Source organism: Bos mutus, chromosome 5, assembly GCF_027580195.1.
Source record: "Bos mutus isolate GX-2022 chromosome 5, NWIPB_WYAK_1.1, whole genome shotgun sequence".
NCBI classification, from domain to species: domain Eukaryota; kingdom Metazoa; phylum Chordata; class Mammalia; order Artiodactyla; family Bovidae; genus Bos; species Bos mutus.
Genome location: NC_091621.1, coordinates 46737126 through 46764572, shown reverse-complemented (window position 1 = coordinate 46764572; position 27447 = coordinate 46737126). Strand labels below are relative to the sequence as shown.

The window sequence follows — 27447 nt, the reverse complement described above, 5'->3', positions numbered from 1 at the left end:
TGAGCAAAGTGGGGGTAGTAAGAGGAGGGGAGTCTGGGTTTATTTTAGGTCGGGACATGGGGGAGGTGTTGCTCTCTGGATCAGACAGGGAGTGGGGATGGTGGGCGGTGACTCACAGATGATGGAGCCATCAGTTCCCCTAAGCAGAGACCTGAGTCAGGGTGGTGACAGAGCCTGAGGGTTCATATAGTCAGATCCTGTACTTTCCGATTTCTCTCTTGGACACACATACAGTGCAATTTTTTTTTTGGTCTTGATGCAGGATCTTAGTTCCCCAACCAGGGATTGAACCCATGCCCCTCGAAGTGGAAGCCCAGAGTCCTAACCACTGGACCACCTGGGAATTCCCTCAGCACTCCATCATTAGCAGCATCCAGACCCAGACTCATGGGATAACCAGGACCCTACTCTGTTTCCCAAAATACCCTCCTCCCACTACAAGTCCATACGCTGTATATCTGTCCTTCCTTCCTTCTCTGAGAGAACAAACTCCCTCTCATCCCCCAACCATGGGACAGGAGGCGAGGGCCCCAAGAGACACAAACCCAATAAGCAACTCTGATCCTTTGGTCCTTTGAACTCTTCCCACTCTTTTTTTGCATCCTATCACACTGAGAACATTATTAGATTTGTAACATCCCCAGAGTAAGTGAGAGAAGTTGCCCTGGCCAGAAGCCACCAGCCTGGGGTCTCTGGTGGTCCCAGGTCTTTCCAGGCTGCAAGGGCTAAGAAGGTTGATACCTGCCTCAACACACACCGACAGCCTATCTGTGCTCAGTACCAGAAATATCTCATTCCATCCGTGCCACCCAACCAGGCTTCTTACAGGCTCCACGAGGCTCAAGATTATTCCCTGAAACCAGGATATCCTGCCTCCATGCACTCAGAATTTCCAGGCAATTTGAGAACCTAGAAGAAGCAACCCAAGTCTTGCCCCCAGAGAAATCACACACACACATACACACACACACACTCTTCCATCCAGTTTCAGAGGATTAATGAATTGTGTTATCTAATCTTCCCCAACCCTATCCTAGGAACAATGGTCCTATGTTAAAGGTCCCTGCTCCAAAATCTTCCCCCTATAGAAAATCAGCTCAGTTTAATTTTCCAGTCTTTTTTAAAAATTATTTCTTTATTTTTGGCTGGCTGGGTCTTCATTGCTGCATGCAGGCTTTTTCTAGTAGCAGCAAGTGGGGGAGCTACTCTCTAGTTGCAGGCTTCTCACTGTGGCGTCTCCCTTGTTGCAGAGCAGGGTCTAGGTGTTCAGAGCCTTCAGTAACTGAGGTGCCAGGGCTCAGTAGTTGTGGCTCCAGGGCTTAGTTGCCCTGAAGCATGTGGAATCGTCCCAGATCAGGGATCGAACCTGTGTCCCCTACATTAGCAGGCAGATTCTTAACCCCTGGACCACCAGGGAAGTCCCAGCCCAGTTTAGAGGACTACACTGACAGTGCTGTGGGGAAAGCAAGGACTTTGGGGTCAGTTGGGGTGAAATTTGGGCTCAGCCCCTTTCTTTCCGTTGCTCTTGTCTTAGTCGCTTCACTCTCTGAGCCTCAGTTTTGTAATAGTAAAGCGAGGATCCTAATACCTCCAGTGCTGGGTAGTTCAGAAGATGAAATGGGATACAGGCAGTTTAAAGGTCAAACCCGAGGCCAGGCATATAGCATATGCTAAATAAACTGTTAATAGTCCTCACCCCTCTCCCACCCTATTGAAATTTAGCATGGCTCCTGGCTCTAAAACTTTCACCTCTTTCCTAAACCCCTCTGTAGAAATGCAGTCTCCGGGGTCTAAGCTTCAGCCTTCAGGGCAGGCAGGCTGGTGACAGCGGGAGTCTGGTGAGCGTCCTGTCCTTGCCCTTCACCCTCTCTGCCCCTCTGTCAAGCAAACCGTGATTAATAATAATCAGTCATCACAGCAAATCATTCTTGTGGAGCAATGAAGGGACAGAGGGTACCAGGGAGGTCAGATTTGAGAGAGGAAACAGAGACACCTGGAGACTCACCGTCTGGTCAGACACAAGCTGAGAGACACACAGAGAAAAAGTTGACATGAGCCAGAGCATTTAGCCGGCAGTGGGCTAAGAGAAGACAGCATTGGATTTAGAGTCGAAACACTTAGGTTCTAGACTCACAACTAACTCACTGGCTAGCCACATGACCTTGGACAAGTCTCTTCATTTCTCTACACCCATTTCCTCTTCTGAAGGAGAGGGTTGGGCTGATGACCCCTAGGAAACCCCTCTTGGCTGAACTTTCTAAGCAAGCTACCAGACCTGGAGGGCTACGCTGAAGCAGCTCCAACTAGGAGGGGACCCCAAGTGCAGGCCTGACCTGGGGCAGAGGAAGGGAGGGCCAGGCAGAGACAGGCATGGTGCAAGGAAAGGCAGGAGGTGTTGGGGCCACTGGGAGAGGACTTATAAGGGCAGAGAGAGCCAAGAGAGGAGGGATATTGGGGAGAGGAGAAAAGCCAGCCAGAGAATGACTAAGGGGCTCCCGGCATAAACAGGAGCAGGGAATGGACAGGGAGGGGGCCTGTTTGACTTGGCCAAGCTGGGGGTGTGGAGTGGGGAGGAGGACTGGGGCAGGACGCTATGTCCCCTGTCCCTCACCAAGGCTCCTGGGAGGAGCTGAGTCACACACCTCCCTCCCTGTACCCCTCCCCACCCCCATCCCAAGCTCCCAGACCCTGGGAAAATCTAGAGAGCTTGTGCCTGGGCTGAAAAAGGAACGAGTTGGGTTCACACACGTGCTGTGCTGGGTTATACAGGAGTCGGGCTTCATCGTGTCTCCTCCCAGAAAGGGTCTCAGCCCTCGGCTTGAGTAATTTTCACCTAGAGGTTACCTTCGCGGTAGTGCTGTGCTTTAAGATCCTGACCCAGAGATTCTTTGGGTTCCTCGCCTAAGAGAGGGTCAGGACCTGCAGATGTGAGAGTGGGACCAGAGCCAGCATCACCCCACGGTCTGACCAGCTGGCCTCTCCCTTGGGCTGCAGCTGACTCTGGAGAGGGGCTTTTAAAAAAACAGCTGGGTGCTCTGGGACAGGAAGTAGTTTGAGGAGGAGACTCCTAGCAAAGGAAAAAGTATTGATTCTCGGCACTTGTATTCTGAGTTCCCCAAGCCAGAGTGGGGCAAGGGACTGGAGAAAAGAAGGGTCAGAGTTCAGAGGGAGGGGTGCATATTATTCTGGAAGGGGTGGAGTCCTGCAGGAAAAAGACAGGAAGAGGGCTGGAAAGGAGAGGAGGTTAGGAGAGAATCTAGGCCCCTTGGTCCCCCTCCCCCAGACTGAGATAAAGCCTAGAATTCTGAAAGGTGATCTCATCACACAGAGCCAGGACTGGGGGAAGGGGTGGGCAGGGGGGTCACTGCCTTCTCCTGCTACAGTCGCTTCCTCTACATTCATAGGGAATCTTGGGAGAATGGGGTCCTGGGTTCCAGCTCCCAGGGCATAAGGGTAATAGAAGCCAAATGTTGGGCCCCTTTGCAAAACACTACCCCCACTGCCACCCCGACCCCGACCCCATCCCTTCCTACAATTCTCCAGGTTTGTAGCAATCAGGCCAGTTTAATCAAGAAGACACAAAAGAGCCAAAGCAACCCCTCTCCACCACCACCAGGCTCTTGGTCAACCTCCAGATTCTAGGAAGGGACATTTACAACCAAAAAGGGGTAGGCTTGGACCAGAAATCTGGTGAATAACCGCAAACTCCTGGACCCCTGGGTTTTCAGTTCTAGCAACTTGGGGGTGGGGCGCCGGGAGCGGAGAGCAGTGTAGGTCCTCCATCAGATCAGGCTGACTGGGAGCACTCTGTACCTCAACTCCTGAGTCCCAAATCCAGCTGGCTGGGACCCAGGCACCCCGTGGCCCCGGAAGGCAAGGGGGAATCCCAGTTGGCCAGCTGCCAGAGGTGTCTCCTCTCTCTTTAGACCCCGGAGTCTCCTCCCTGAATTAGTGGGGGAGACCCCACACACATATTTCACACTCCCTCCGCCCTCCAGAGGTGATTCCTTTCCTCATTAGGAAATTCTCCACTCCCTTTTTCCGACTCCTTTTCCGAGCGTTTACGTTGTACATCTGGAAAGGATGCGAGAGGAAGGAGGGGGAAGCAGAGAGAAGGAGGGGGAGAGCCCAAACCCGCCCAGTCTGACCCAGTCCAGACAACCGGCCTCCAGCTGGGGCTGGGGCGAGGGAAGTGGAGAGGTGCGGCCCCCCCACGCCCCTTCGGGGTGGGGGGCGCGGGCTCAGCGTTCCAGGGACCCAGGAATGCCCCCCCGCCCGCCCCCCCGGCAGGCGGGGGGAGGGCTCAGCCGGGAGTTTGGCAAACTCCTCCCCGCGTTGAGTCATTCGCCTCTGGGAGGTTTAGGAAGCGGCTCCGGGTCGGTGGCCCCAGGACAGGGAAGAGCGGGCGCTATGGGGAGCCGGACGCCAGGGTCCCCTCTCCACGCCGTGCAGCTGCGCCGGGGCGCCCGGCGCAGACCCCGGCTGCTGCCGTTGTTGCCGCCGCTGCTGCTGCTGCTGCTGCCGCCGCCGCCCCGGGTCGGGGGCTTCAATTTAGACGCGGAGGCCCCGGCAGTGCTCTCCGGGCCCCCGGGCTCCTTCTTCGGCTTCTCGGTGGAGTTTTACCGGCCGGGGACGGACGGGTGAGTTGAGGAGGGTTGGCGGCAGGCTGGCGGAGGGCGGGGGTGCGCGCCTGGAGACTGGGGGCGCGGCTGGAGTCTGGAGGGGACCGAGGCTTGAGTTTGGGAGGCGGAGTTTGGAGGAACTGGGGCTGGAGTTGGGGGCCCGCGCTAAAGTTGGGGGCCCGCGCTGGAGTAGGGAGGGGACAGTGGCCGGCGTGGTGGGGGGGTAAGAGTTTGAGAGCGATCAGCGGAGAGACATGTGTGGGGTGGAGAGAGGACACGAAGCTGCAAGCTGGAGAAGTCTGGGCAGGGGTCTTGCGGCCAAGAGAGAAGAGGGCGCGGTAAAGGAGAGCAGAGGGTCTCTGGTTGAGACTGGAGAACTGCGGGGACCGGAGGCGGATGGGGAGAGGGCGCGGAGGCCAGGAGGCTTTTGGGAGCACTGGGGAACCCCGGGACCCCTGAGGGCCATTGTACTCAGAGAGGACGAGACGAAGCAGAATGAGCTGTATGGTGTGTGTGTGTAGTAAGAAGGAAGTGGGAGGCTGAAGGGGTCCCGGAGGTTAAATGGGGGCCAGCCTCACCCTCCCCTCCCCCCTCAGCTCAGACTGGGAAAGACCCGGGAGGGGGATGGCGGCTCCCTCCCCTTCCTCCTCGGTCTCCTACTCCGCCCGCCACCCCCCACCCCATCTCTGTTCAGACGCGGGGATCCGGGAAGTTGGGAGAGTCCCGGGGACTTTGGTTCTGGGGGGCGCTGGGGCTGGGGGCTGGCTCAGCCAAGGGCGGGTACTGGGATGTGTCGGGAGGGGTGTGTGTGCGCGCGTGAAGTGGGGTGGGCGGTTTCCCTCTTCCTCTAGCTCTTGGGAGGAAGAGAAAAGCTGATTTCCTGTAGCTAGTCGGCTGGAGCTGAACTGAGACCGGGACTTCTGGGGCTGGGCTCGGAAGCTGGGGAGACGCGGGCTCCGAGGGCCCTAGAGCGTCAGAACACAGGACCTCAGAGACCGGGAAGTCCCCAAGGAAGATCCCAGTTCCCAACTCAGCAGGGTAACAAGCAGCCTGGATCCTGTGTGCCAGGAAAACGGGGAGCCCACAGGCTTGGGGAGACAAGCTAGGCAACATAAAAACAAGGGTGTTTGCTTAAATGTGGAGAGTGAGGGGTAGTAAGAGCGGAAGGAAGCTGCTCCGGGGCTGGGACAGGGACTCCCTCCCGGGTGCCAGGTGACTGATCCTCGACCTCTGGAGGAGTCCTCTGTCTACATCTCTGGGCCCTGAGCCCGCCACTGCTCCTCACCATCGCCCCTCACCACTGCCCTTCACCACCACAACCACCCCTGTATCCAGGTTTGATAGGCTCTCTGTCAGAGGTGAGCGGTTTTTACACATACAGTTAGCTGGTATCTACTCATTCCTTTCCTTTTGGAGAAAAGGGGTTAATCTAGGTAATTCCACTTGGGTACAGGGACAAATTTCTCCTTTGTCTGGAGGACCTGAGGATGGGGAAAAAAGAAAGATGATTAGGCTCCAGCTGTTGGTTCTGGACTATTCAAGGTCCCCACCCAACCCCCCCCCCCCCCCCCCTGGCCTCTTGCCCAAACCCCATTGCATCACCCTGGCCTGGAGTCTCTGCCAGGCCTGGCCTCCCCCAGGCCCCCTCAAACTGCTTACCACAACCCTAATGGAGTAGAGAAGAGGGAGGGAGGGGATGGGATCCTTCCCCACATCAGGGCACCAGGGCTGGGGTCAGTTATCTGGCTCTTTACCTTCCTCTTACCCAACCCCCACCTAACAAGAGTGTCATCTCTCTTTTAAAACACGCCTCTGAAACATCTGGACTGTCACACATTCCAGGTTCCCTAGGTGTCTGTTTGGCCCCTGGCCTGATCCTGCAGTCCCCAAAGCCCTTTTCTAGAGCAGGACCCAGCATTCTCAACCCCTCCCCCTCCCCTTCTGCTCATCTCTCCTCCCAAGAGAACCCAGGTGTCCAGTTTGCACACCTCCCCCTCTCGTTTTCTCTGTATGTACAAAGCACTCTTAGAATAGGACTTGGAACATTCCACCTCCCCAGTGACCTCCCTCCCCACCACAGCTGGGCCTCCAAGCCCTCCTCCCTGCAGGGGACAAACATAGCCCCTCACCTGGGGCCATCGCTCTCCCTCACCTCTCATGGTGGAAACTGAAACAACATCAGAAGAGAAGTTCCATGGTAGGAAAGGGCCAGGCTTTAAGTCAGGTCGAGCTGCGTGTGCGTCCAGGCCCCACCTCTTACTTGTTTTTTGTGTGACCTAGGGTGAGCTACTTAAGACTTAAATCTTGGAACCTGATCTTCTCCTGAAAATCAGACACCTACCTTATGAGGCTGTTCTAAGGACTAATTGAGACAATATATATAAAGGGACCTGGTCCACAGAGGGTGATCAGTATACATGGGAGGCCTGACTTTTATGAGGTACCTAATTTCTGTTTCTGGTTCCCTCCTCCCTGGCCACCACCTAGTTCTTTGTCTAAGTTTTTCACCATTTCTTCCTGGCTTTTAGTATTTGCTTATAGTTATAAGCACATTTCTTTGCATTTTCATACCAATTTTTCTGTTGGATCGTTACAAAAATCCTTGCCTTAGACAGATGAAGCTTATTGTCCCCATTGTGTGTATATATGTGTGTGTGTGTATACTGAAGCTTCAGGAGTCATAGAAGGTTAGAACTAGAAGTTTGTTTAGAGACCATCCAAGGGCAACCCATCATCTTACAGGTAGAGAATTCAAGTCTTGGAAAGAGGAAATCAGTAACTTGGCCCAAGAGGTGCGCTTAAAAGGTGCACCAGCCTTAGCCTACCTCCTTAGCCCTTTGTAGTACTGCCACAAGTAGAGGCAACTCTTCCTCCTCAGCCAGCCAGGCATCTCCCTGGAGAGTACACTGGGGGATCCAGAACCAGGTGTTTCCTCTGGCCTGGCCAGGGCTGCTGTAGGACCTGCAGGAGCTGAGTCCGGTGTCCGTTTGCTACTCTCCACCCCCAGCCTTGTTAGGCCATCAGAGTCAAACAGTAACCATGTATTGAACAGGAACTTGGTTAATCAGAAGCCTGACTGGCGAGATAGTGGAGAGGAGGGGACAAATTGGCAACAGGGTAGACAAGGTAACAGGACTCCCGGCTTCTGGCTCTTCCACTGGAAAAGATTCTGAGTGATCCTGGACATGTGACTTAACTTCTCTGGGACTTAGTTTCCCCCTCTGTACAGTGAGGACAGGGGACTGGATAAGCTGTATTTTTTGTTAAAGTTTTCTTTCTTCTTTTCCATCTTCCTTCCTTCTTTTCTTTTTTCTTTTCTTCCTTCCTTCCTTTCTTTTTCTTTCTAATTCAAATGACATCTTACCAGGGCATTCTACAGAAAACAGAGACAAGAGATTGCTCTGAAAGAAGAAGGGAAGTAGTGTCAGGACCAAACTGGCTTCCGCTTACTCCATGTGGCAGCCCTGAGGCTTCTCCAAGAAAGTCTTCAATCCCAGAGATGCCCTCCTCAGCGCCTTCCAGCTGGGGCAGCCTGTGTCTCCAAGAACCAACTCTAGTATACCAGGGTTCTGAGGCTTCAGAATAAATTATGTCAATTACTTTTTCCCTTGGTCTCTATAGTTTGGAAGAATTTATCTGCCAAGCTGCACTGAGGAAGGAATAATTAATTCCTTTTTCCTGTTTTTTATCAACTAGAAGTTAGAACAAGAAGACATCCATAGCTGCCAATCAGAGCTTCTGACCAATATGAGATAACCAGGTTCCCCACAGGAGTTGATATAATTACAGCCCAAAGCAAATACACTTAGGGTTTTAATTAGCCTGGGCTGCCTTATCAGGTAAATGCATGATTTCCGTTAGGCTTTCTGAAATAATGAAAATAGCCCAAGGACCCTGCGTTGTTACCTTCTTGGACCCCTAGTAGGATCCATCTGCTGTAGGATTTAGGAAGCAAGAACTAGGAGTGGGAGAATAAGGATAAGCTACGTGAGGTGCCACGCCGGACACCGGGTGCCTTACTCGGCAGTGGGGGAGGGCACTATTGACTGGACTTGGAGGAGATGCGAAGGAAGGGCCACGCATCCTCAGTTGTAAGCCACAGGCAGGTCTGGGTTGGGATCTGTGTCCATCGCCTGCGTGCCAGACCTCTTGAGCCTTCACTCAGCCACAGCCTAGGCCCCTGTCCCACAAGCCTGTGGGATTTATAAACCGTGTAAGGCCCCTCTCACACCTTCCCGCCCGGCCACAAACTCCAGGCTTCTTCCTCAGGCTTTGCTTCCCCCACCCAGGGAAGTGGTGGGAGACTCGAGGGTGGGAGTAGGGTCCTTGGCCAAGGCCTGGAAGAGTATCAGAGCTCCGGAAGACTTTGAGGTAACCATTGCAACCTCTTCACCCAGAGGAAGCAGGAAAGGGTATTCCCAAGTCTCCACTGAGCTAGTGCCCGACCCAGAACTCCTGTACCACTGCTGTTTTCTGGAGCTGCCTCTGCTATGGGGGGTTGCACCCCTCTCTCCCCCAGCCCTGGGGCAAGGCAATCTCTCCCCAACACCAACCTCACCTACTAGGCCTGGCAGCCAACCAGGTCACTGTGCCTCTGAGTAGCCAGCTCCCACCCACCCCCAGCTGGCTGTACCGCCTGAGTGAGAGGGGTGGGGCCCAGCAGGCGGGTGGGAGACAAACGGCGAAGTGAGAGGTTGGAAACAGACAGGAAGCCACAGGCAGTAAACATTTCCTGTCCCCAGGGTAACCGAGGCTGGCACCCCACCCCCCATCACTCCAGGAACTCTCACTCGGGGCCTCCCCTCCTGTTCCTCTGGACCCTTTCTTCTCCGTCCTCCGTCCCCATCCTCTGGTCCAGCCACCCTCACTTCAGTCCCTTGGAGCCGCTCCCTCTGGTGTTCCCATTCCTGTTCCTCTTGGACACCATCGCCCCTCCCCTCCTCAGTGTGTCTGCCTTTGTCACCCATCCTGTCTCCCATCCCATCCCCGTGTCTCACACACCCCTGATTTTGTGATCTCTATCATAATCTCAGACTTGGGGACTCCTGGTAAGAAAGGCTGATGAAGGGAAGCAAATATCAAGAAAAGGGTGGGTGTTGGGGGTGCTGAGAGCTGAAAGGGGCCAGGATGCAACAGAGATAGAGAAGCCCAAGATGTGAGACAGAAAAACAAAGGGGGGCAGACCTAAAACCAGAACCAAGAGAACAAGCAGTCACAGGGCAGAGGAGCAGATTGAGAAGCAGTGCCAGAGGCAGATACGGAAGGAGAGCAGAGGCCAAGGCTGGCGGGGACACTGGGTCAGTTGCCCCGGCTGCCAGATGCAGTCCTCATGGGAGACTCTGGAGGAGAAAGCCCAGAGGGCTGCCAGCTGCACTGAGGCCTTGGAGGCAAAGGACCCAGAAGTGATAGAGGCAGAGCCAGAGGCAGGAAGATTACCCAGGACCTGCGCTGACACCACCCCATTACAGAGGACCCCCAGCAAAGGCAACCTTCTCCTCGTCATCTCAGGGGGAATGAGGCACCGTGTCCAGAACTAAGAGCCAGCAGAGCAAGATCTGAATTCAGATTTGAGGGATGGTGTATGGGAAAGGTGTTAAGAGGCTGAGACAAAGATCCAGCCAGGATGGGGAGGTCCCACCAGAGCCCAGGGTGATGGCAGGCCCAGGCCCCGGGGAACAATCTGTTCTCACCATCCTCCAGGGCCTCTCTCCACTTCTACTGCCTGATTTCCAAGCCTCACATTTTCCTCCTACACACCCCAGGGCTGGGCAGCCGGACGCCTGGGTCTTGCCCAGAGAAGGGCTTTGGCTTGGGAGCAGAGGGTAGGTAAAAGGACTCTGGGGTTCCAGGGGCTGCACCTCCAGTCTTCACAGGTCCATAGGGGAGATGGGGAAGTTGGGGTCCAGACCATCTGGCCCCAACCCCTTCCCAGAATTGACTCTGTCTCCTGCTTCTAATGACAAGGGAAGATAGGAAAGGAGAGGGTGGGGGGAGGGGGAGGAGGGGCTGTGTTAGTGACAGCGGCACATGGGGACCGCCTGACTCCAGCCTGTGCCTCTGGCATCCGTGGCATCTTCTGAGATATAAATACAACTCGGGGGGCATCTATCCCACCCCCAGCCAGCCCCTCCCCGCCTGGGGAGACTGTAGAAGAGTTAGGAGCCCCCTGAAATGCCTCTCCTTTCCCCTCCGCAGGGTCAGCGTGCTGGTGGGGGCGCCCAAGGCTAACACCAGCCAGCCGGGAGTGCTGCAGGGCGGTGCCGTCTACCTCTGCCCCTGGGGCACCAGCCCGGCACAGTGCACCCCCATTGAATTTGACAGCAAAGGTAACCCGCTTCGCAGGTCGGGAAGGGACTAAAGGGCGGGACTGAGGCTGGGGGGCGGGGCCCAGGCGGGATCGGGAGCGCCGGGCGGAGCCTAACCAGTTCCAGGGCCACGTGCTCCCGGGCTCTGGGACTCCAGCTCAGCGCAGCAGCGGTGCAGCGGCTCCCCGTGGCACTCACACCACGTTCCCAGTCCAGCCCAGCCCAAGGAGGGCGGGCATGATTCAGAAACATGTGGCTCTCATTTTCCCTGAATCACCCACACTCTGGGAGGCCAGGGCAGTAACACAGACAAAGACAGGGAGAGTCACAGAACCTATTCCAATTCTTTTAACTAAGCACTGACTGAGTGATAATGCATACCAGGCTCTGTGCTGTGTGCTGCAGGGGATTGAAACATGATTAAGCCACCGACCTCAAGGAGCTTAAGGTCCCAAGTAGATGCAGAGATGGACTAAGGGAGACAGGCTGAGAAATAGTAATAACGGCTAACACTTGAAGAACACTTGCTATGCACTGGGCACTGTTGTTGGCACTTTACACGTATTAACGCGCTTCATCCTTTGAATGAGGGCATGAGGGATTATTATCCCCATTTTATAGGAAATGGGTTAAGTAACTTGTCTAAGGTCACACAGCTAGTAAAAGGTGGAGCATGGACATGAACTTGAGCAGTCTGGCTCCATAGATCAACTGGAGTGAGGGGACAAAAGAGGAGAGCATCAAAAGACAGAGACAGTAGGGGAGGGGTGGTGTAAGAGCACAAAACCAATTGATCTTTTTTTAAGTATATATTTATTTATGTGGCTGCATCCAGTCTTCATTGTGGCATTCGGGTAGATCTTTCATCGAGGCACACAGACACTCTAGTTGTGGTGCACAGGCTTAGTTGCTCTGAAGTGGGTGAGATCGTAGTTCCCTGACCAGGGATGGAACCCATGTCCCCTGCATTGTAAAGTGGATTCTTCACCACTGGACTACCAGGGACGTCCCTGATTATTATTATTATTTTAATCTGAAAGACAGATGAGAAGCAAAGGAATAAGAAAGGCTGTCTTAAGAAAGGCAGAGAGGGCTTGGAAGGATATAGACAGACAGACAGATGTATGAACACGTACACACACATAGACATAGGGCAGAGATCCAGAGCTGTAAGAAAGGTCAAGGTCATAGAACAGATGCTAAGACATAAGCCCAGGTGTAGACAGAAGTGTACCCAGAGGGTTGCCCTCTCAGGAAATAGGCATTCTTCCCCACCTTATCACAAGCATCCTTGTCCCAGCTGGGTGAGGAGGCAAGCACATCAGGGGACTGCAACTCTAGAAACCCCAGGTTCTGTGTGTGTGCACGTGTGCATATGTGCACACATGGGTGTATGTGCACACGTGCAGCACAAGATGAGTCAGGCCACAACAAGCAGATTGTAAAGACCCTTCCTCACTTTCCCTCCCGTGAGTCATGGGCTCAGGGCTTGCAAATGCCGAGGTACCCCCAGGCTGAGGGCAGGGGCTGCTCTAAGGCTCGGCTGCCCACAGCTGGCATGACCCCACTTTCTCACTTCCCCAAGGCTCTCGGATCTTCGAGTCCTCAACGTCCAGCTCAGAGGGAGAGGAGCCTGTGGAGTACAAGTCCCTGCAGTGGTTTGGAGCAACAGTGCGAGCCCATGGCTCCTCCATCCTGGTGAGCGCCCAGCGGGCTGAGTGCTGTGATGGGCAGGAGGGGTAGTGGTTGGGGATAACAGCACAGTGAGGAGGGAGGGAAGAGAGGCCCTGGTGGACTAAACCTGGCGCCGCCTCCTCCTGGGCCCTCCCAGGCCTGTGCTCCCCTCTACAGCTGGCGCACCGAGAAGGAGCCGCAGAGTGATCCCGTGGGCACCTGCTACCTCTCCACAGGCAACTTCACCCAGATTCTGGAGTATGCACCCTGCCGCTCAGGTAGTGCAGGGGTGGCGTGAGTCCCCACAGTCCCGCACCCCAACAGCCTTGATAGCCCACTGTCTGGCCCAGGGAGGTCCCTCTCCCCCTGCCTTCCCCAAACTCTCTGCTCTTTGCTGCCTGACCCTTCCCACACCTTCTCCTCTTGCAGATTTCAGCCAAGAAGCAGGACAGGGTTACTGCCAAGGGGGCTTCAGTGCTGAGTTCACCAAGGTGAGAGGGGATCTGGGAGGAACCTGGCTGTGGGTGGTGGATGCAGGGGAATCAGGACCAAATGCAGACTCACCTTCTTCCTCTGCACAGACGGGGCGTGTGGTCCTGGGTGGACCAGGGAGCTATTTCTGGCAAGGTAAGTCCTTCCTCCATTGTCCCTGTGTCCGTCTCCCGCACCCGGCCTCTCATCCCTCTCTCAGCCCAAGATCACCATCCTTCCTTCCTCTGCCCCTGTCCCAGTACTCCTCTTCCTGTCCTCTGAGACTTACCCGTCCTCTCCCACCACCCTCCAAAAGCTTCCCCCGGGGGAACCAGACTCCTGAATATCTCCCCGTCAGCCCCCAGTGCCCCACTCCCTGCCACCTCCTCCTCTAGCCATCCCCTCCTTATCCCCTTCTCCAGGCCAGATCCTGTCCGCCACCCAGGAGCAGATTGCAGAATCCTATTATCCCGGGTACCTGATCAACCCAGTTCGGGGGCAGCTGCAGACTCGCCAGGCCAGTTCCATCTACGATGACAGCTACCTGGGTGAGTGAGCAAGTGGATGGGAGCTGCAGGGGGAGAACCTCGGGGGGCCCCTGTCCTCACTCACCCCTCGCCTCCCTTCTCCCACCCAGGCATCCCCAGCCCCCCGCCCCATGTGTCATGGGTCATGGCTGACTATGAAGGCTCAGTAGGGGTGGGGAAGGGATGGGCCAGGACAGAGTGGTCCCCAAAGCAAGAAACCTAATATCCATCCACCTGTCCCCCAGGATACTCTGTGGCTGTGGGTGAATTCAGTGGTGATGATAGAGAAGGTGAGTGTGTCCCGGCTTGGGCCAAGGGAGGGGGCAGATGGAGACCCCAGATCTGGAGCCCCAAGGACTGAGACATTTTTGTCTGACTCCCCTTCCCCTACCCTTAGCCTGCAACCTTCTCTTCCCTTTCCAGACTTTGTTGCTGGTGTGCCCAAAGGGAACCTCACCTACGGCTATGTAAGGCCCAGCCTGACCCTCCCTCCCCTCACCCCCTCCCCTGCCTAATCACAAAGAACCATGCATGATGATTTGGGAGGGCTCAAAAGGTGGACCAGAACACAGGCTCTTGGGTAAGACCAGGGTTCAAGTTCTGGCACTTACTCTGGATGAATCTGTGATTTATTCCTATCCCACTTCATTCTGTAAAAATCTGAGTCTGCTTAACCTCTCTGAGCCTCACTCTTCTCTGAATAATGGGATAATAATAGTTCTGACCTCACAAGGCTCTTGTAAGGATGAAGTGAGATAAGGCACGTGAAAGTACTTAGTGAACTCTTAGGCAGGGTACAACTGTAGTTGTTATTATTAGACCATGGCGAGTGCTTTAAAAAGGATATAGATAAGAATGCCATAGGAGTCCATTCAATTACCAACATTTATTAGGGCAAGGTATGAGACAAGAAGATGAATAAGACATCACACCCCATCTTGTACGGCTTCTAATCAAGTATGTAAGATAAGACATACATATGATGGTAATCTAGCGTGCAGCTCCTATGCATAAGCCCCTCAGTGCATCGGGCACTGTCCACTCATGATTTCTATTCTTCCCAACAAGCTTATCGGGGGAGATATTACCAGTCACATTTTACACATGAGAAAGCTGAGACTCGAAGAGACCAAGTAAGTTGTTTAAGATCACCCAGTTAGTAAGTGGCTAGAGATTTAAAACCAGACCTGTCTTATTCCAAAGTCAGCATTCTTTCTGCACTAACATAAATTTCAGGAAAGTGGTTAAGATGATACAGCAGTTTAGGGGGAGTAAGATCCTCCTTTCTAGGGTGGGGATGAATCAGAAAAGGTTCTATGAAAGACCAGAGGACATGAGGAAAGACAGCATCCTAGACAGGAGCATGAGAAAGGTGTGGAAGGAAAGGGAAACAGTTCAGGCCAGTTCAGCATGGGCTGACTGACAGTAGAGAGACTAAAAAGAGATTGGGGGATTCCTTGGTGCTCCAGTCATTATGAATCCATGCTTTCAGTGCAAGGGGTCTGGGTTCAGTCCCTGAATGTAAGGGATCTAGATCCCTTAGGTCACAACTAAAGATCCTGCATGCCACAACTAAGACCCAGAACAGCCAAATAAACAAAAAGAGAGGCTGGGCAAAAACAGATAGGTTGGGTCCAGATTCTCCAGGGCCTCAGAGGACCAGCCAGTAAGCCGAGATTGGGCCGTGGCTGCGGGGAACCACCACGATTTTCCAAGCCAGCAGTGTCCCTCCTAGACCAGCTCTAGGGTGATCAGTCTCGGTGCCGTGGGGAAGGGCACTGGGGGGAAGGGAATGTCCAAGGGAGGGGGAGACCAGGGCTTTCTCCAGCATTCCTTGGGGAGGGCGCACAGCAGAGGAACAACAGCAAGACTGGGGAAGAGAATGAGGAGTCAAGAGACCCGTAGAGCCCATCACTAAGGGGTGACATGGGGGAGACGTGAGTGTATGTGGTTTGGGAGGGCTGGGGCATGAGGTTTCAATCATTCAGCTAGTAATTAGTGAGTGTCTGCTCTCACCAAGCATGACTTTAAGCTCTGGGGAGAAGGCAAAGAACAAAACAGCTCCTGCCTTCACTGATCTCACATTCTAGTAGCTAGATCAGATGCACAACAGACAGATAAGTATGGAATGTCAGGAGTGGTTGATAGGTGACATGGAGGAAAATAATAAAGTCCACCTGAGATGGCGCTACCAGTATAGAGATAAGACTATGGTGAAGGCAAAGCAAAGAAGGGAATTACCGGACATGTGGTCTGTGTCTCCAAGGAATGACTGCCCCTGGGTATCCTGCACTCATTTGTCCTTCATCTGAGTCTGGGACCAATGGGTGTATCTCCTCATCCCCAGGTCACCATCCTTAATGGCTCAGACATCCGGTCCCTCTACAACTTTTCAGGGGAACAGGTGAGGACACCCCCTCTACAACCCAGCTTGGCCCTCTGCCAACCAAGCCCTGGCCCTGAGTCATAAGCTCAGCCCAACTTCTCAGGCTCCCTGGAGTCCATGACTTCCCCCCATAGCCCTTGTTGATTGACTCCCCTGTACTGACCTGCTGCCGCTCTGTTCCCCTGCCAGATGGCCTCCTACTTTGGCTACGCAGTGGCCGCCACAGACATCAACGGGGATGGGTGAGTAGTGAAGAAGGCACAGTGGTGCCCTCCCCAGGGGCGAGGAGTGGGGGTGGGCCAGAAAAATGCAAGGAGAGTTCCTCCCTGGATTCTCCTCCTGCCTGCATACCCTCGGCCCAGGGGCGAGGAGAGAGCTGAGTGCCAAAGGCCAGAAGATCTCAGGTCTCTCCTTTGGGTGGGAAAGAGCCGGGAATCCAGGGTGCTTGGGCTTTTCTGGCACTGGGACTGAGGAGGGGACGGGGAAGGGCAGGGTCTCAGGATGCCAGTGTTTCCCCCATCCTCAGGCTGGACGACTTGCTGGTAGGGGCACCCCTGCTCATGGAGCGGACAGCCGACGGGCGGCCGCAGGAGGTGGGCAGGGTCTATATCTACCTGCAGCGCCTGGCTGGCATGGAGCCCACGCCCACCCTGACCCTCACTGGCCAGGATGAGTTTGGCCGGTTCGGCAGCTCCCTGACCCCCCTGGGGGACCTAGACCAGGATGGCTACAATGGTAAGCACTGTATGGGCTCGAGTGGCTGAGGAGGAGCCAGGGGCCTGAGTCAGAAGGGATCTGGGGAGAGGTGACGGTCAGATAAGATAACCAAGACCTCCCAGCGTCTCCTGGAGGATTTTAATCCCAATGTCTAGACCTTGGGGCTTGAAGAGTTTAGCATACTGGGAATGACAGATGGGAAAAATAGGATCCTGGGTCCTGGGGTCTGGTGGTAGAGATTTGAACTCCTGGACTCCTGGCCTGCTGACTGGTATGTGTTGTGTGTTTTACAGATGTAGCCATTGGGGCTGCCTTTGGTGGGGAGAACCGGCAGGGAGTGGTGTTTATATTCCCTGGGGGCCCAGGGGGTCTGGCGTCTAAGCCTTCCCAGGTTCTGCTGCCCCTGTGGGCAGCTGGCCACACACCGGACTTCTTTGGCTCTGCCCTTCGAGGAGGCCGAGACCTAGATGGCAATGGATACCCTGGTGAGTGGTGCCCGAGGCCCCTTTAACCTGAGAATTCCCTGGTCACAAACCCCGTAGCCTCTCTAACATATTTGCCTAAGCTCCTGGGTGCAGTTCTAGGATGATGCCACCAGATGGCAATGCCCCCTCACTTCAGCCTCCTTGAACAATGCAGCTAGAAGGGGTTGGGAAGAATTCTGTTTGGGGGCCTGCTGTAAGGGGTAGTTTCTTTTGATTTCTTGCAGATCTGATTGTGGGGTCCTTTGGTGTAGACAAGGCTGTGGTATACAGGTATGAACTCGGGCAGGGGGCAGCCTGGGAGACATGGGAACTGGGGGACTTCTCAACAGGGCTGAGTTTGGGGAAGTGTACAAACTGGGATCCTGGGGCTTGGACATCGGCTTCCTGTGCCCAGGTTCCTGAGGAGCCTTAGTTCTCTGACCCCCACGTTCACTCTTGGCAGGGGTCGCCCCATCGTGTCTGCCAGTGCCTCCCTCACCATCTTTCCTGCCATGTTCAACCCAGAGGAGCACAGCTGCAGCTTGGAGGGAAACCCTGTGACTTGGTGAGTAGGGGGCTGGGGGCGGGAGATTGCAGGATTGGGTCTGGGGGTCCTTCATCTGTGCCTGGAAGTGGGGAGGGAGAGCAGGCCTTTGGAAGGGGACACATGGGACTGTCGCAGTCCGGGTCTGTCTGGGAGGCAGGCAGAGAATGCGATGCCTCTCTCAGGTGAACACACCAGCTTTCCTTTTGGTCCTCTAGCATCAACCTTAGCTTCTGCCTCAATGCTTCTGGAAAACACGTTCCTGACTCCATCGGTGAGGGAGACTGCCTGAACCTTGCAGGCACTGGGGCAGGGGTGGAGGGGCTGGGGACTTGGGGACCTCTTTTCTCTCTGGATAAATTAGGAGGGAGGGGAAGATGCTCTTTAATGTACATGCACGGCCACAGGCTTCACGGTGGAGCTCCAGTTGGACTGGCAGAAGCAGAAGGGCGGGGTGCGGCGGGCGCTGTTCCTGGCCTCCCGACAGGCCACCCTGACCCAGACCCTGCTCATCCAGAACGGGGCTCGGGAGGACTGCAGAGAGATGAAGATCTACCTCAGGGTAGGGGCAGGAGGGCGGGGCATGGACTGGCTTGGGGAGGGTGGCCACATAGAACTGGGGACCCCTCCCAAAGGGAAGAGGCCTGGGAGATTCCAGTGAAGGTCGTGGGGCTTTGGGGGGCTGGGGAAGGGTGCCTTTCTGTCCTAGGAGCTGGGAACCAGGCTGCCTCAGAAGCAATGAGCACGGTTGTTTGGACACCTAAATTCTTGAGGGTCTTGCGTGGACAAAGGGAGATGTGAGAGGATGAGGAGCAGGGCTGCCAAGTCCCCTGTGTCCCCTGACTCTGTGAACCCTCCCCCCCCACCGCCGCCCCAGAACGAGTCAGAGTTTCGAGATAAACTCTCCCCGATTCACATCGCCCTCAATTTCTCCCTGGACCCTCAAGCCCCAGTGGACAGCCACGGCCTCCGGCCAGTCCTACACTACCAGAGCAAGAGCCGCATAGAGGACAAGGTGAGGCAGGGTGGGGAGACAGGCCAGGAGGAGAGGGACCTGGGCCCCTGGGGACGGGCCCTGGAGCGGGGAGCCGACAGCTTGGGAGGCAGTCACAACTCCGCCTCTCAAGGCTGCCCCACTCCCCAGGCTCAGATCTTGCTGGACTGTGGAGAAGACAATATCTGTGTGCCAGACCTACAGCTGGAAGTGTTTGGGTGAGTGAAGGCTGATGTCAGGCTGGGGGGTTCCAGATGCTGAAGTTGCCTAGCAGGACACATGGAGCTTGGAACCACCTGGGAAAAGAAGAGGAACATATCAGCTGGCTGTGTGACCTTGGGAAATGACGCAACTTCTCTGTATAATGGGAATAATAGCATCTATTTCTCTAGCTTTTTGGAAGGATTAAATGAAATAATCTACATAAAGCATCTAGCCTAGTGCCTGCCATAAAGCTAGAAGTCAGTGAGCGGTGTCTATTATTATTATATTATTATCGTTATGGCCCATTGTCTGGCTCAGGGATTAATTCTCCAGTGTCCCTGACCCCCGTGTGTCCCCTCCAGGGAGCAGAACCACGTATACCTGGGCGACAAGAATTCTCTGAACCTCACCTTCCATGCCCAGAATGTGGGTGAGGGTGGCGCCTACGAGGCAGAGCTTCGGGTCACAGCCCCTCCGGAGGCTGAGTACTCGGGACTCGTCAGACACCCAGGGGTGAGTGAGGACCTGCAGGAGGGGCTTGGGAGGAGACCCTGCCAGAGGGACACCGAAGTCTTACCTGCACCCACCCCACCTCCAGAACTTCTCCAGCCTGAGCTGCGACTACTTTGCTGTGAACCAGAGTCGTCTGCTGGTGTGTGACCTGGGCAACCCCATGAAGGCTGGGGCCAGTGTAAGTCTGGGACCATCTCACGCCAAGCTGAGCTGGGGGAAGGGAAGGAGGGCTGCAGTCGGTGTGTGGCAGACGCCCGGTCTAACAGCCCGCTTGTCCATCCTCCCTGTCCCGCAGCTCTGGGGTGGCCTTCGGTTCACAGTCCCTCACCTCAGGGACACGAAGAAAACCATCCAGTTTGACTTCCAGATCCTCAGGTAGGGAGGGGGCGGGGCAGGGGCGGCGTCTGGCGCAGGTGGCCTTCTGGCTGGGCTCTAGCACCATCAGAGTCTCTCCTCCGTCCCACAGCAAGAATCTCAACAACTCGCAAAGCGACGTGGTTTCCTTCCGGCTCTCGGTGGAGGCTCAGGCCCAGGTCTCTCTTAACGGGTCAGTGCCCGGGCAAAACGGGGCGTCTCTGGGAGGGGAGACGGACTTCTAGCAAAGGAGGCATATGAAATGGGGTCCCTTCCACTGTCCTCTAAACCACCCTGCTCTGCAGTGTCTCCAAGCCCGAGGCAGTGCTATTTCCGATGAGCGACTGGCATCCTCAAGACCAGCCGCAGGAGGAGGGTGACGTGGGCCCTGCTGTCCACCATGTCTATGAGGTGAGCGGGCTGCTGGAAATGGAGGGCGGGGCTAGAATGAATGACAGGGAAGGAGGAGCCAGTATGAGTGACAGATGGCTGGGGCCAGCCTGAGGGGCCGAGGGGAAGAGGGGCAAGGGAGAGCTAAAGGCCTGGACGGGATCAGTGAGAGACCAGCCAGCTGAGTGACTTAGAAGGGGAGGATGGAGCCACCTCCAGGAGAGTTGGCTGGAAAGGATTTCTTCTCTGCCCATCGATTTCCTGCCTCACTCCTGAGACTCAGAGCAGGGAAGAGTGGGCCACTGGGACCCGGGTCTCAACAGGGCAGAATTGTTCCCTCCCTTCCCATGATGACTGTGCCTTCCTCTCCTCAGCTCATCAACCTGGGCCCCAGCTCTATTAGCCAGGGCGTGTTGGAGCTCAGCTGTCCCCATGCTCTGGATGGCCAGCAGCTCCTCTACGTGACCAGGGTCACAGGACTCAGCAACTGCACCACCAGTCACCCCCCCAACCCAGAGGGCCTGGAGGTGAGGGGCCTAGGGACTGGCCGGGAGGTGGGGGGCACCAGGTCAATGGTAGTTGGGGAAGGTCGCAGGGACCTGGAAGAGCTAATGAGGATGTGCCTGGAGCTAGGACTTAGGCCACTGGAAGGCAGTCAGAAGTCCCACAGACACCTTGAGGCCCTGAGAGGGGAAAAGATTGTTTTAAGCACTGCACTTCTGTCTTTCTGCCTAAAGTATCCCTCCCTGACTCCATGTCCTAGCATACTCCTAGGGCCCAGCTCAGCACCACCCCCTCTGGAAAGCCTTCTTCAGACCCACTCCCCAAAGTTCATTTTATTCATAGACAACATTTAAATTAAATGAATGACTGTACAGAACCATGTTACCGGCTCAGGAAATATCACAGTAACGAAAATTCACAAGGTCCCTACTCTCGTGGAGTTAGAGGAAGGTAATAAACAATAAGGCTTCCCGGGTGGTACAGTGGTAAAGAATCTTCCTGTCAATGCAGGAGATGCAAGAGATGAGAGTTCTATCCGTGGATCGGGAAGATCCCCTGGAGTAGGAAATGGCAACCCCCTCCAGTTTTCTTGCCTGGGAAATCCCATAGTTAGAGGAGCCTGGTGGGCCACAGTCCATGGGGTCACAAAAAGTCAGACATGACTGAGCAACTGAACGTGTGCACACAATGAACAATAAAAATTAAAAAGAGGAACAGATATTGAAAGGTGATGAAAGTACAGTGCTCACATGCTGAGGTGGGGTGGAGCTGGGAGCCTGTTTGAGCTGAATCATCAGGGAAAACCTTGAGGAGGGAACAGGTGGATTGAGTATGAAAGATAAGGATGAAACTGCTTGTGAAGGCTCAAGAAAGAGTATTCCAAGCAGAGGGAACAGCCAGTGCAAAGGCCTCAAGGCAGAGACAGTGCCCTAATTATTTATTGACACATCACCTCCTCCTAAACTCCAGGGACCAAATCTTACTCGTTTCCATATTTCAACAATGAGTTTGCTGCCTTGCCATAGGAGGTGGTCAGTTGCATGGATGGAAGACCAGGTCAAAGCTGCTGCAGACCCCAGATGCAGGCTAACTCAGATGCTGTAATGAGGTGGGAGAGGCAGCTAACGGTCTCTTTCCTCTTCCAGTTGGATCCTGAGGGTTCCCAGCACCACCGGCTGCAAAGACGGGATGTTCCAGGTCGGAGCCCTGCCTCCTCAGGGCCTCAGATTCTGGTAAGTTGTCCTGGGAATGAGGTCTGGGCCCAAGTGTTGAGTACCTCTGTGGGTCCTCAGAGCCACCAGAAGGGCAGAACTCACAGTTCAAGCCTCCTATTTCTTCCCAGAAATGCCCAGAGGCAGAGTGTTTCAAGCTGCGCTGTGAGCTGGGGCCACTGCACCGGCAAGAGAGCCGAAGTCTGCAACTGCATTTCCGCGTCTGGGCCAAGACCTTCCTACAGGTGAGTGAGCCTCACCTCAGTCCTGACCCCTGACCCCTGACCTTCAGGTCTGCTGGACTGACCCCCACTTTCCCCACTGCCCTAGCCACCCCCTTTGGTGACTGGGACCCAGACAGCCCCGCTCCCCTCCCTCACCGTTGTTTGGACAGGGCTGTGTGTACTTGGCGACACCTAGTGGCCTCACTGGGAGCGACAGCTTCCCTTTTCTGGCCCATTCAGAGGAGGGGAGGGCTGGAGGGAGACCAGCCGGCAAATAAGGACAGAAAAAGAGAGACAGAGACGGAGGATGAATCCATCGTGGAGAGGCGAGCAGATGTATACACAGGAAATAGTAGTCATTTGTTGAGTGCACACTATGGGCTAAACATTGTCCTAGGTGCTGAGCCCATTATTAATGACTCAAGAAATTTTTTTTCTATTGAACATGCCGTTATCTAATTATCCACTATTCAGTTATAACTATTTAGATACATATTTATTTTCTCTTATAAGGAATGTAGAGAGAGATTCAGAGAATGAGTTCAAAATAGTGAAAGATTATAACCAGAGCCAGAATCTGGGGAGCCCTATGTCCTCCAGATGCCAAGAGGGGCCACCCTGAACACCTTTCCCCCACCCACAGCGGGAGCACCAGCCATTTAGCCTGCAGTGTGAGGCCGTGTATGAAGCCCTGAAGATGCCCTATAAAATCCTGCCTCGGCAGCTTCCCCAGAAGGCGCTGCAGGTAAGTCTAAGACTGGCAGGCTGGGCCATGGAAGACAGAGTTCTGGGCCTGGCACGAGGACTACATGACGGGGGCTGGCCCGATTATGGTGAGAAACATTGACTGAGCGCCTACTATGTGCCAGGCACTCTGCTAAGTCCTGGTAATACAATGATAAGCAAGATGGACAGGGCAGTGAGAAGACTGTGACAAGGGTCAGCATGTTTATGGGACCACATCATAGACACACTTGGACACGGACTTGCAGAATTGGGAAAGGCTGTCTGGAAGAAGTGATGTTTAAGCAAGACCTGAAGAATCCATGGGATCTACCAGGCTAACCGGTCAGGAAAGGAGTCTTTTCTGGGGAGAGGAAATGAGCAGGTGTGAAGGCCCGAAAGAAACAATAACGTACATTTTAGAAATTTGAAGTTCAGAATTCTGTTAGCCTAAAATGGGAGAGGAGAGAGGGTCTAAGTCCAGTGGCAAGTGGGAGCCAAGTTTAGGGTGGGAAGAACCAATGGCTTTTCAGTGGCCTCTCCCGGCTTGCTCCCCAGGTGGCCACAGCTGTGCAGTGGATCAAGGCAGAAGGCAGCCACGGAGTCCCTCTCTGGATCATTATCTTAGCCATCCTCATTGGCCTCCTGCTCCTCGGTCTGCTCATCTATATCCTCTACAAGGTCAGCCACATCCTACTCAACTTGGGCTTCTCTCACCAGGTTCTGCCCTTGACCCAGCACACTCCCTAGTATCTGCCTCCAGACCAGTTCTCCAGCCACATGCATCCCCTCTGGACACTGCCTATACCATCCCTTCTTTCATTCTACAGCCCCTAGCTTAGAAAGAGTTCTCTTGACTCAAGCTGATACATTTACCAATACTTTGAAAATCAAGGTGATTCACAAGTGGCCAGTGTGCGGCATATGTGTGTGTCACCTCCAACCAGAAACCCATGGTAGCTGTCACTAACTGATCATACTCTAGCAATAGCCTCCGAATCCTTCTCAAGAGGCAGCCACTTCTAGGCAGCGAGACTTCAAATCTGTTTGCCATCCCTGGCTTAACTGGGGGCATTTTTACAACACCAAAGCAGCCCAGCCTAAGCCCTCCTGGCCCATTAGACCTCTTGGAGAGGTAGTCTTCATAGCCTGAATTTGGGCCACTTTTGCCAGATGGGGAGATTGGAAGCGCTGAAGTCATCTTCGTCCCCTCCTGGGATAAGATCTGCAGAGAACTAACTCAATTCTCCCTCCTTTCTTCTCATTAGCTCGGATTCTTCAAACGCTCCCTCCCGTACGGCACCGCCATGGAAAAAGCTCAGCTCAAGCCTCCAGCCACCTCCGATGCCTGATTCCTCCCAGTCTTGAAGGCCCAGTCCCCCCACCCTCAGTCTACTGACAGGGAGGGGGCTGGGCGCTTCCTGAAGGTGCTGAGGGCCAGGGAGAAGCTCCTCTCCCCAGCCCAGAGACATACTTGAAGGGCCAGAGCCGGGAGGTGAGGAGCTGGAGATCCCCTCCCCCCATGCACTGTGAAGGACCCTCGTTTACACATGCCCTCCTCATGGATGAGGGAACTCAGATCCAGGGACAGAGGCCCCAGCCTCCCTGCCACCTTTGCATTTTGGAGAATTTCCTGAAAACACCTTGGAACCAGAACTAGGGGATCCAATCCCAGTTCTCCAGCTCAGATGTGGCACCAGGACTTCCTGTCCAGCTCCAATCCCGCAGAGATCTGTCGCCGGCCTTGCCAGAGATCCACAGGAAGCCCCCAGCTAAGAGCCTGGAACCTGGGGAGCGAGACATGGCAGCTCTGGACAGCCCCCACCCCGGTGGGCCAACAAAGAACACTAACCATGGACGGCACCCCAGGCCCAGCTCAGGACAGATCCCACACCAGGATCCATGCTGGCCCAGAAGCAGCTCCAAGGGGAACCAGAACTTTCACAGGGCCAGATCGAACCTGGGGCCTCTGGGGCCTGAAGTTCATCTGGGACCCAGACTCAGACATTGGTAACCTAACTAGGCAGATCCAGGACATTTGAGCCTGCTCCAGACCTGGGCCTGGAGACCAAATCCACCTCTGACTCAGGAGAAGTCAGGAATTGCCCAGGACCCTGAAGGGGCCATGATGGTAACAGATCTGGAACCTTAACCCTGGCTCGACATAGGCCCTCTCAGTCCTCCACAGAAAAGGGAGCCTGCTGTCCCGGGCCTGCGGGTTTGGGTTCTGCCCACCAGCTGCACTGACGCTGCCCCTCCTCTCCCTACCCAACCCTCCCCTCACCTCGGCTCCGGACACCCGGGACTTATTTAAACTCTGTTGCAAGTGCAATAAACCCGGCCCGGTGGCCCCACTGATCAGAGCTGGAATCTGTCCTCTCCCTACTCTTTCCAGATCTTTCCTGGAACCAGACCTCTTGGTGGATAGGAAATGTTTCTTGGAGTTTCTTTTCACTGGGAGCCAGGAGTATGACCCCCAGGAACTGTGGAACTAGTTTTGGGGTTACCTTTTCTTACGTGGAAGGGGTGGGCTTGACTCCTGCCCATCCTCCAGCCCCACCAGATCTGATCCCAACACCTCTAAGAGAACAGGGAAAGGAATTCCTTCTCTTTGGATTTGAGAGTTAGGGAAGAATACAAAAGGAGAGGTCAGAGCTGAAGGTGGAGGAAGATGGCCCAGAAGATTCACTTGGGCTTCCAGAAATTAGAATAAGGAAAAGGGTTGAGAAAAAAGGCCACAGAACTAAATCAGAAGAAAGCCAGTTGGGTTTGTGTTTTGTTTTCATTACCCATTGTATTCCGATGGGTAGAGGGAATGTTAAATAGTTTACATACATTATCTCATTTAATTTCTATCAAATGTGCAAGGCAGGCACAATTAACCCCATTTACACAAGGGGAAATTGAGGTCCAGAGAAGTTATGTAACTTGCCCAAGGTCACAGAGTCTAATTCAGCCTTGCCTGACTGTGAAAGCCCATATTCTTAACCGACATGACAGACGGTTCAGGTCTTTGAAGATAAATTAAAGTGAGGGAACCCCTCAGCATCCTCTGTCTCCTCGAGGCCTATCTTAAACTAATGTCCAGCAAGAGCATGGGGAAGGGTGCTGAAATTCAAATGGGACTGTTAAGAGACAAAGGTGTCTATGTCCTGCTAGACTGAGGTCAGCCACCAGAGGGCAGCACACTCACAAATTTATGGGAATTTGGGGAAGGGAGGCTATGTATGAGGTCCTCCTCACCCTCTTCCCCCATCAAGACAATTGTTATTAACTTAGGCTCCTGCCTCTCAGTTCCAGCATGATCTCAAAATATCTCTCCTTGGAGTTCAAAGCTGCTCTGCACTCCAGTCTTCCAACTTCTTAATAATTCTGTAACTCAGAAACTTCTTCCCAGAACCCATAAATGAAGGACTATTAGGGAGGGCAAGACCTGATGAGGCAAAGAGCTACCCAGTATTTCCAAGGATGACAGCTGTGGCATAGCAAGGCACTGAGACTTCAAGAATGAAATCCCATACTTGCCTTCTTGGGAGATGGGTGGGAATGGCAACAGCCATACTCCAGGGGCCAAATCTGAGATTTCTTACACTATGATGAGGAGGAAATGAGGAGGGGAAGTGGGCTGTATTGGGCTGGTATCATGGGTGTGTCTGTGTAGTTAGTGCCTGTACCTTTGAGTCTCTGAGAGTGACAAGGTCTCTCTCAAGGAGGCACAATACAATGTTGGAATTCCTTGGGTTCGGAAGTGCTGCAGATGTAACCCAGCACCAGTCTCTGTTGCTGAACTGTAATTCTCAGGCTCCAGTCTGTTTCCCCTTCCAAATCTCCCAGCCCCTCCAAAGCATGTCTGCCTCTCATCTTGAGACTTGAGTGATGCAGAGAGACGAGAGCAGGGGGAAGGCCCGAGTCCTAGCCCTGTCTGTGTCAGTGGAGATGGAAAGGAGGCCTGGGACGGGAACAGCAGCTGGGGGTGCGTAAGGGGGAGGGGGCTTAGGAGAGGCAGCTGGCAGGCGGGAAGCTGATCTGGGGGTCTCAAGTTTCTTGACATCAATTAGAGCAGCCGGCCTGGGCTCATTAGTAGCCCGGGGTGCAGGGCTCATCAATAATGAATTCACCCCTCACGCTGCCCCCTCCAGCTGCCTGCAAGGTCACCCCGCCCTCCAGCCAGCTGCCTCCCCTTGGCGAGCTAAGCAACCCCTCTTCTGAGACCCCTCTAACTCAGGGTCCTGGGGGATAGAGTGGGAGGGGGACAAAGCTGAGGGCAAAGGGGTCTTTATCACTAATCAACTATGTCTGATGCTGACTCTGGTTTGTTCTCGGGAGTCCGCCCAGGAGGAGAAAGAATAACAAGAGGCAAGGAGGGAGTATATGTGTGTGTGTGGGGGGGTGGATAACAAGAACTGGGAAGAGCAAGCTTGGTGATACGAGGCTGGAACAGCATGGTGGTAGGTCGGATCTGGACCACAAGGACAAACTCTGATGGGCAAGGAGACCCTACCTTCTCCCCCAAGGTCAGATTTAGGCACAAAGCCACAGTCTGCCTAGATCTCTGGGCCTCTGGATCAGAACAAGACCAAGGCATTAGGACCCTGAGAATTAACTTGCCTTTAAGCTGGA

General features: G+C 54.4%; 1 protein-coding gene across 1 annotated transcript; it reads left to right on the top strand.

Moving 5' to 3' along the window:
- Positions 1–4154: 4154 nt before the first annotated feature.
- On the top strand, positions 4155–25190 carry ITGA5 (integrin subunit alpha 5). Its single transcript, XM_005902105.2, has 30 exons — positions 4155–4640; positions 10818–10948; positions 12513–12625; positions 12759–12879; positions 13031–13092; positions 13183–13228; positions 13495–13620; positions 13845–13889; positions 14023–14066; positions 15947–16003; positions 16175–16227; positions 16512–16720; positions 16996–17187; positions 17412–17457; positions 17630–17731; positions 17929–17984; positions 18118–18272; positions 18588–18725; positions 18855–18922; positions 19271–19421; positions 19507–19599; positions 19717–19796; positions 19888–19968; positions 20081–20186; positions 20540–20692; positions 21815–21901; positions 22012–22125; positions 22748–22849; positions 23386–23508; positions 24096–25190. The coding sequence occupies exons 1-30, from the start codon at positions 4264–4266 to the stop codon at positions 24177–24179; spliced, it is 3315 nt and encodes a 1104-aa protein (XP_005902167.2). The 5' UTR covers positions 4155–4263; the 3' UTR covers positions 24180–25190.
- Positions 25191–27447: the final 2257 nt, after the last annotated feature.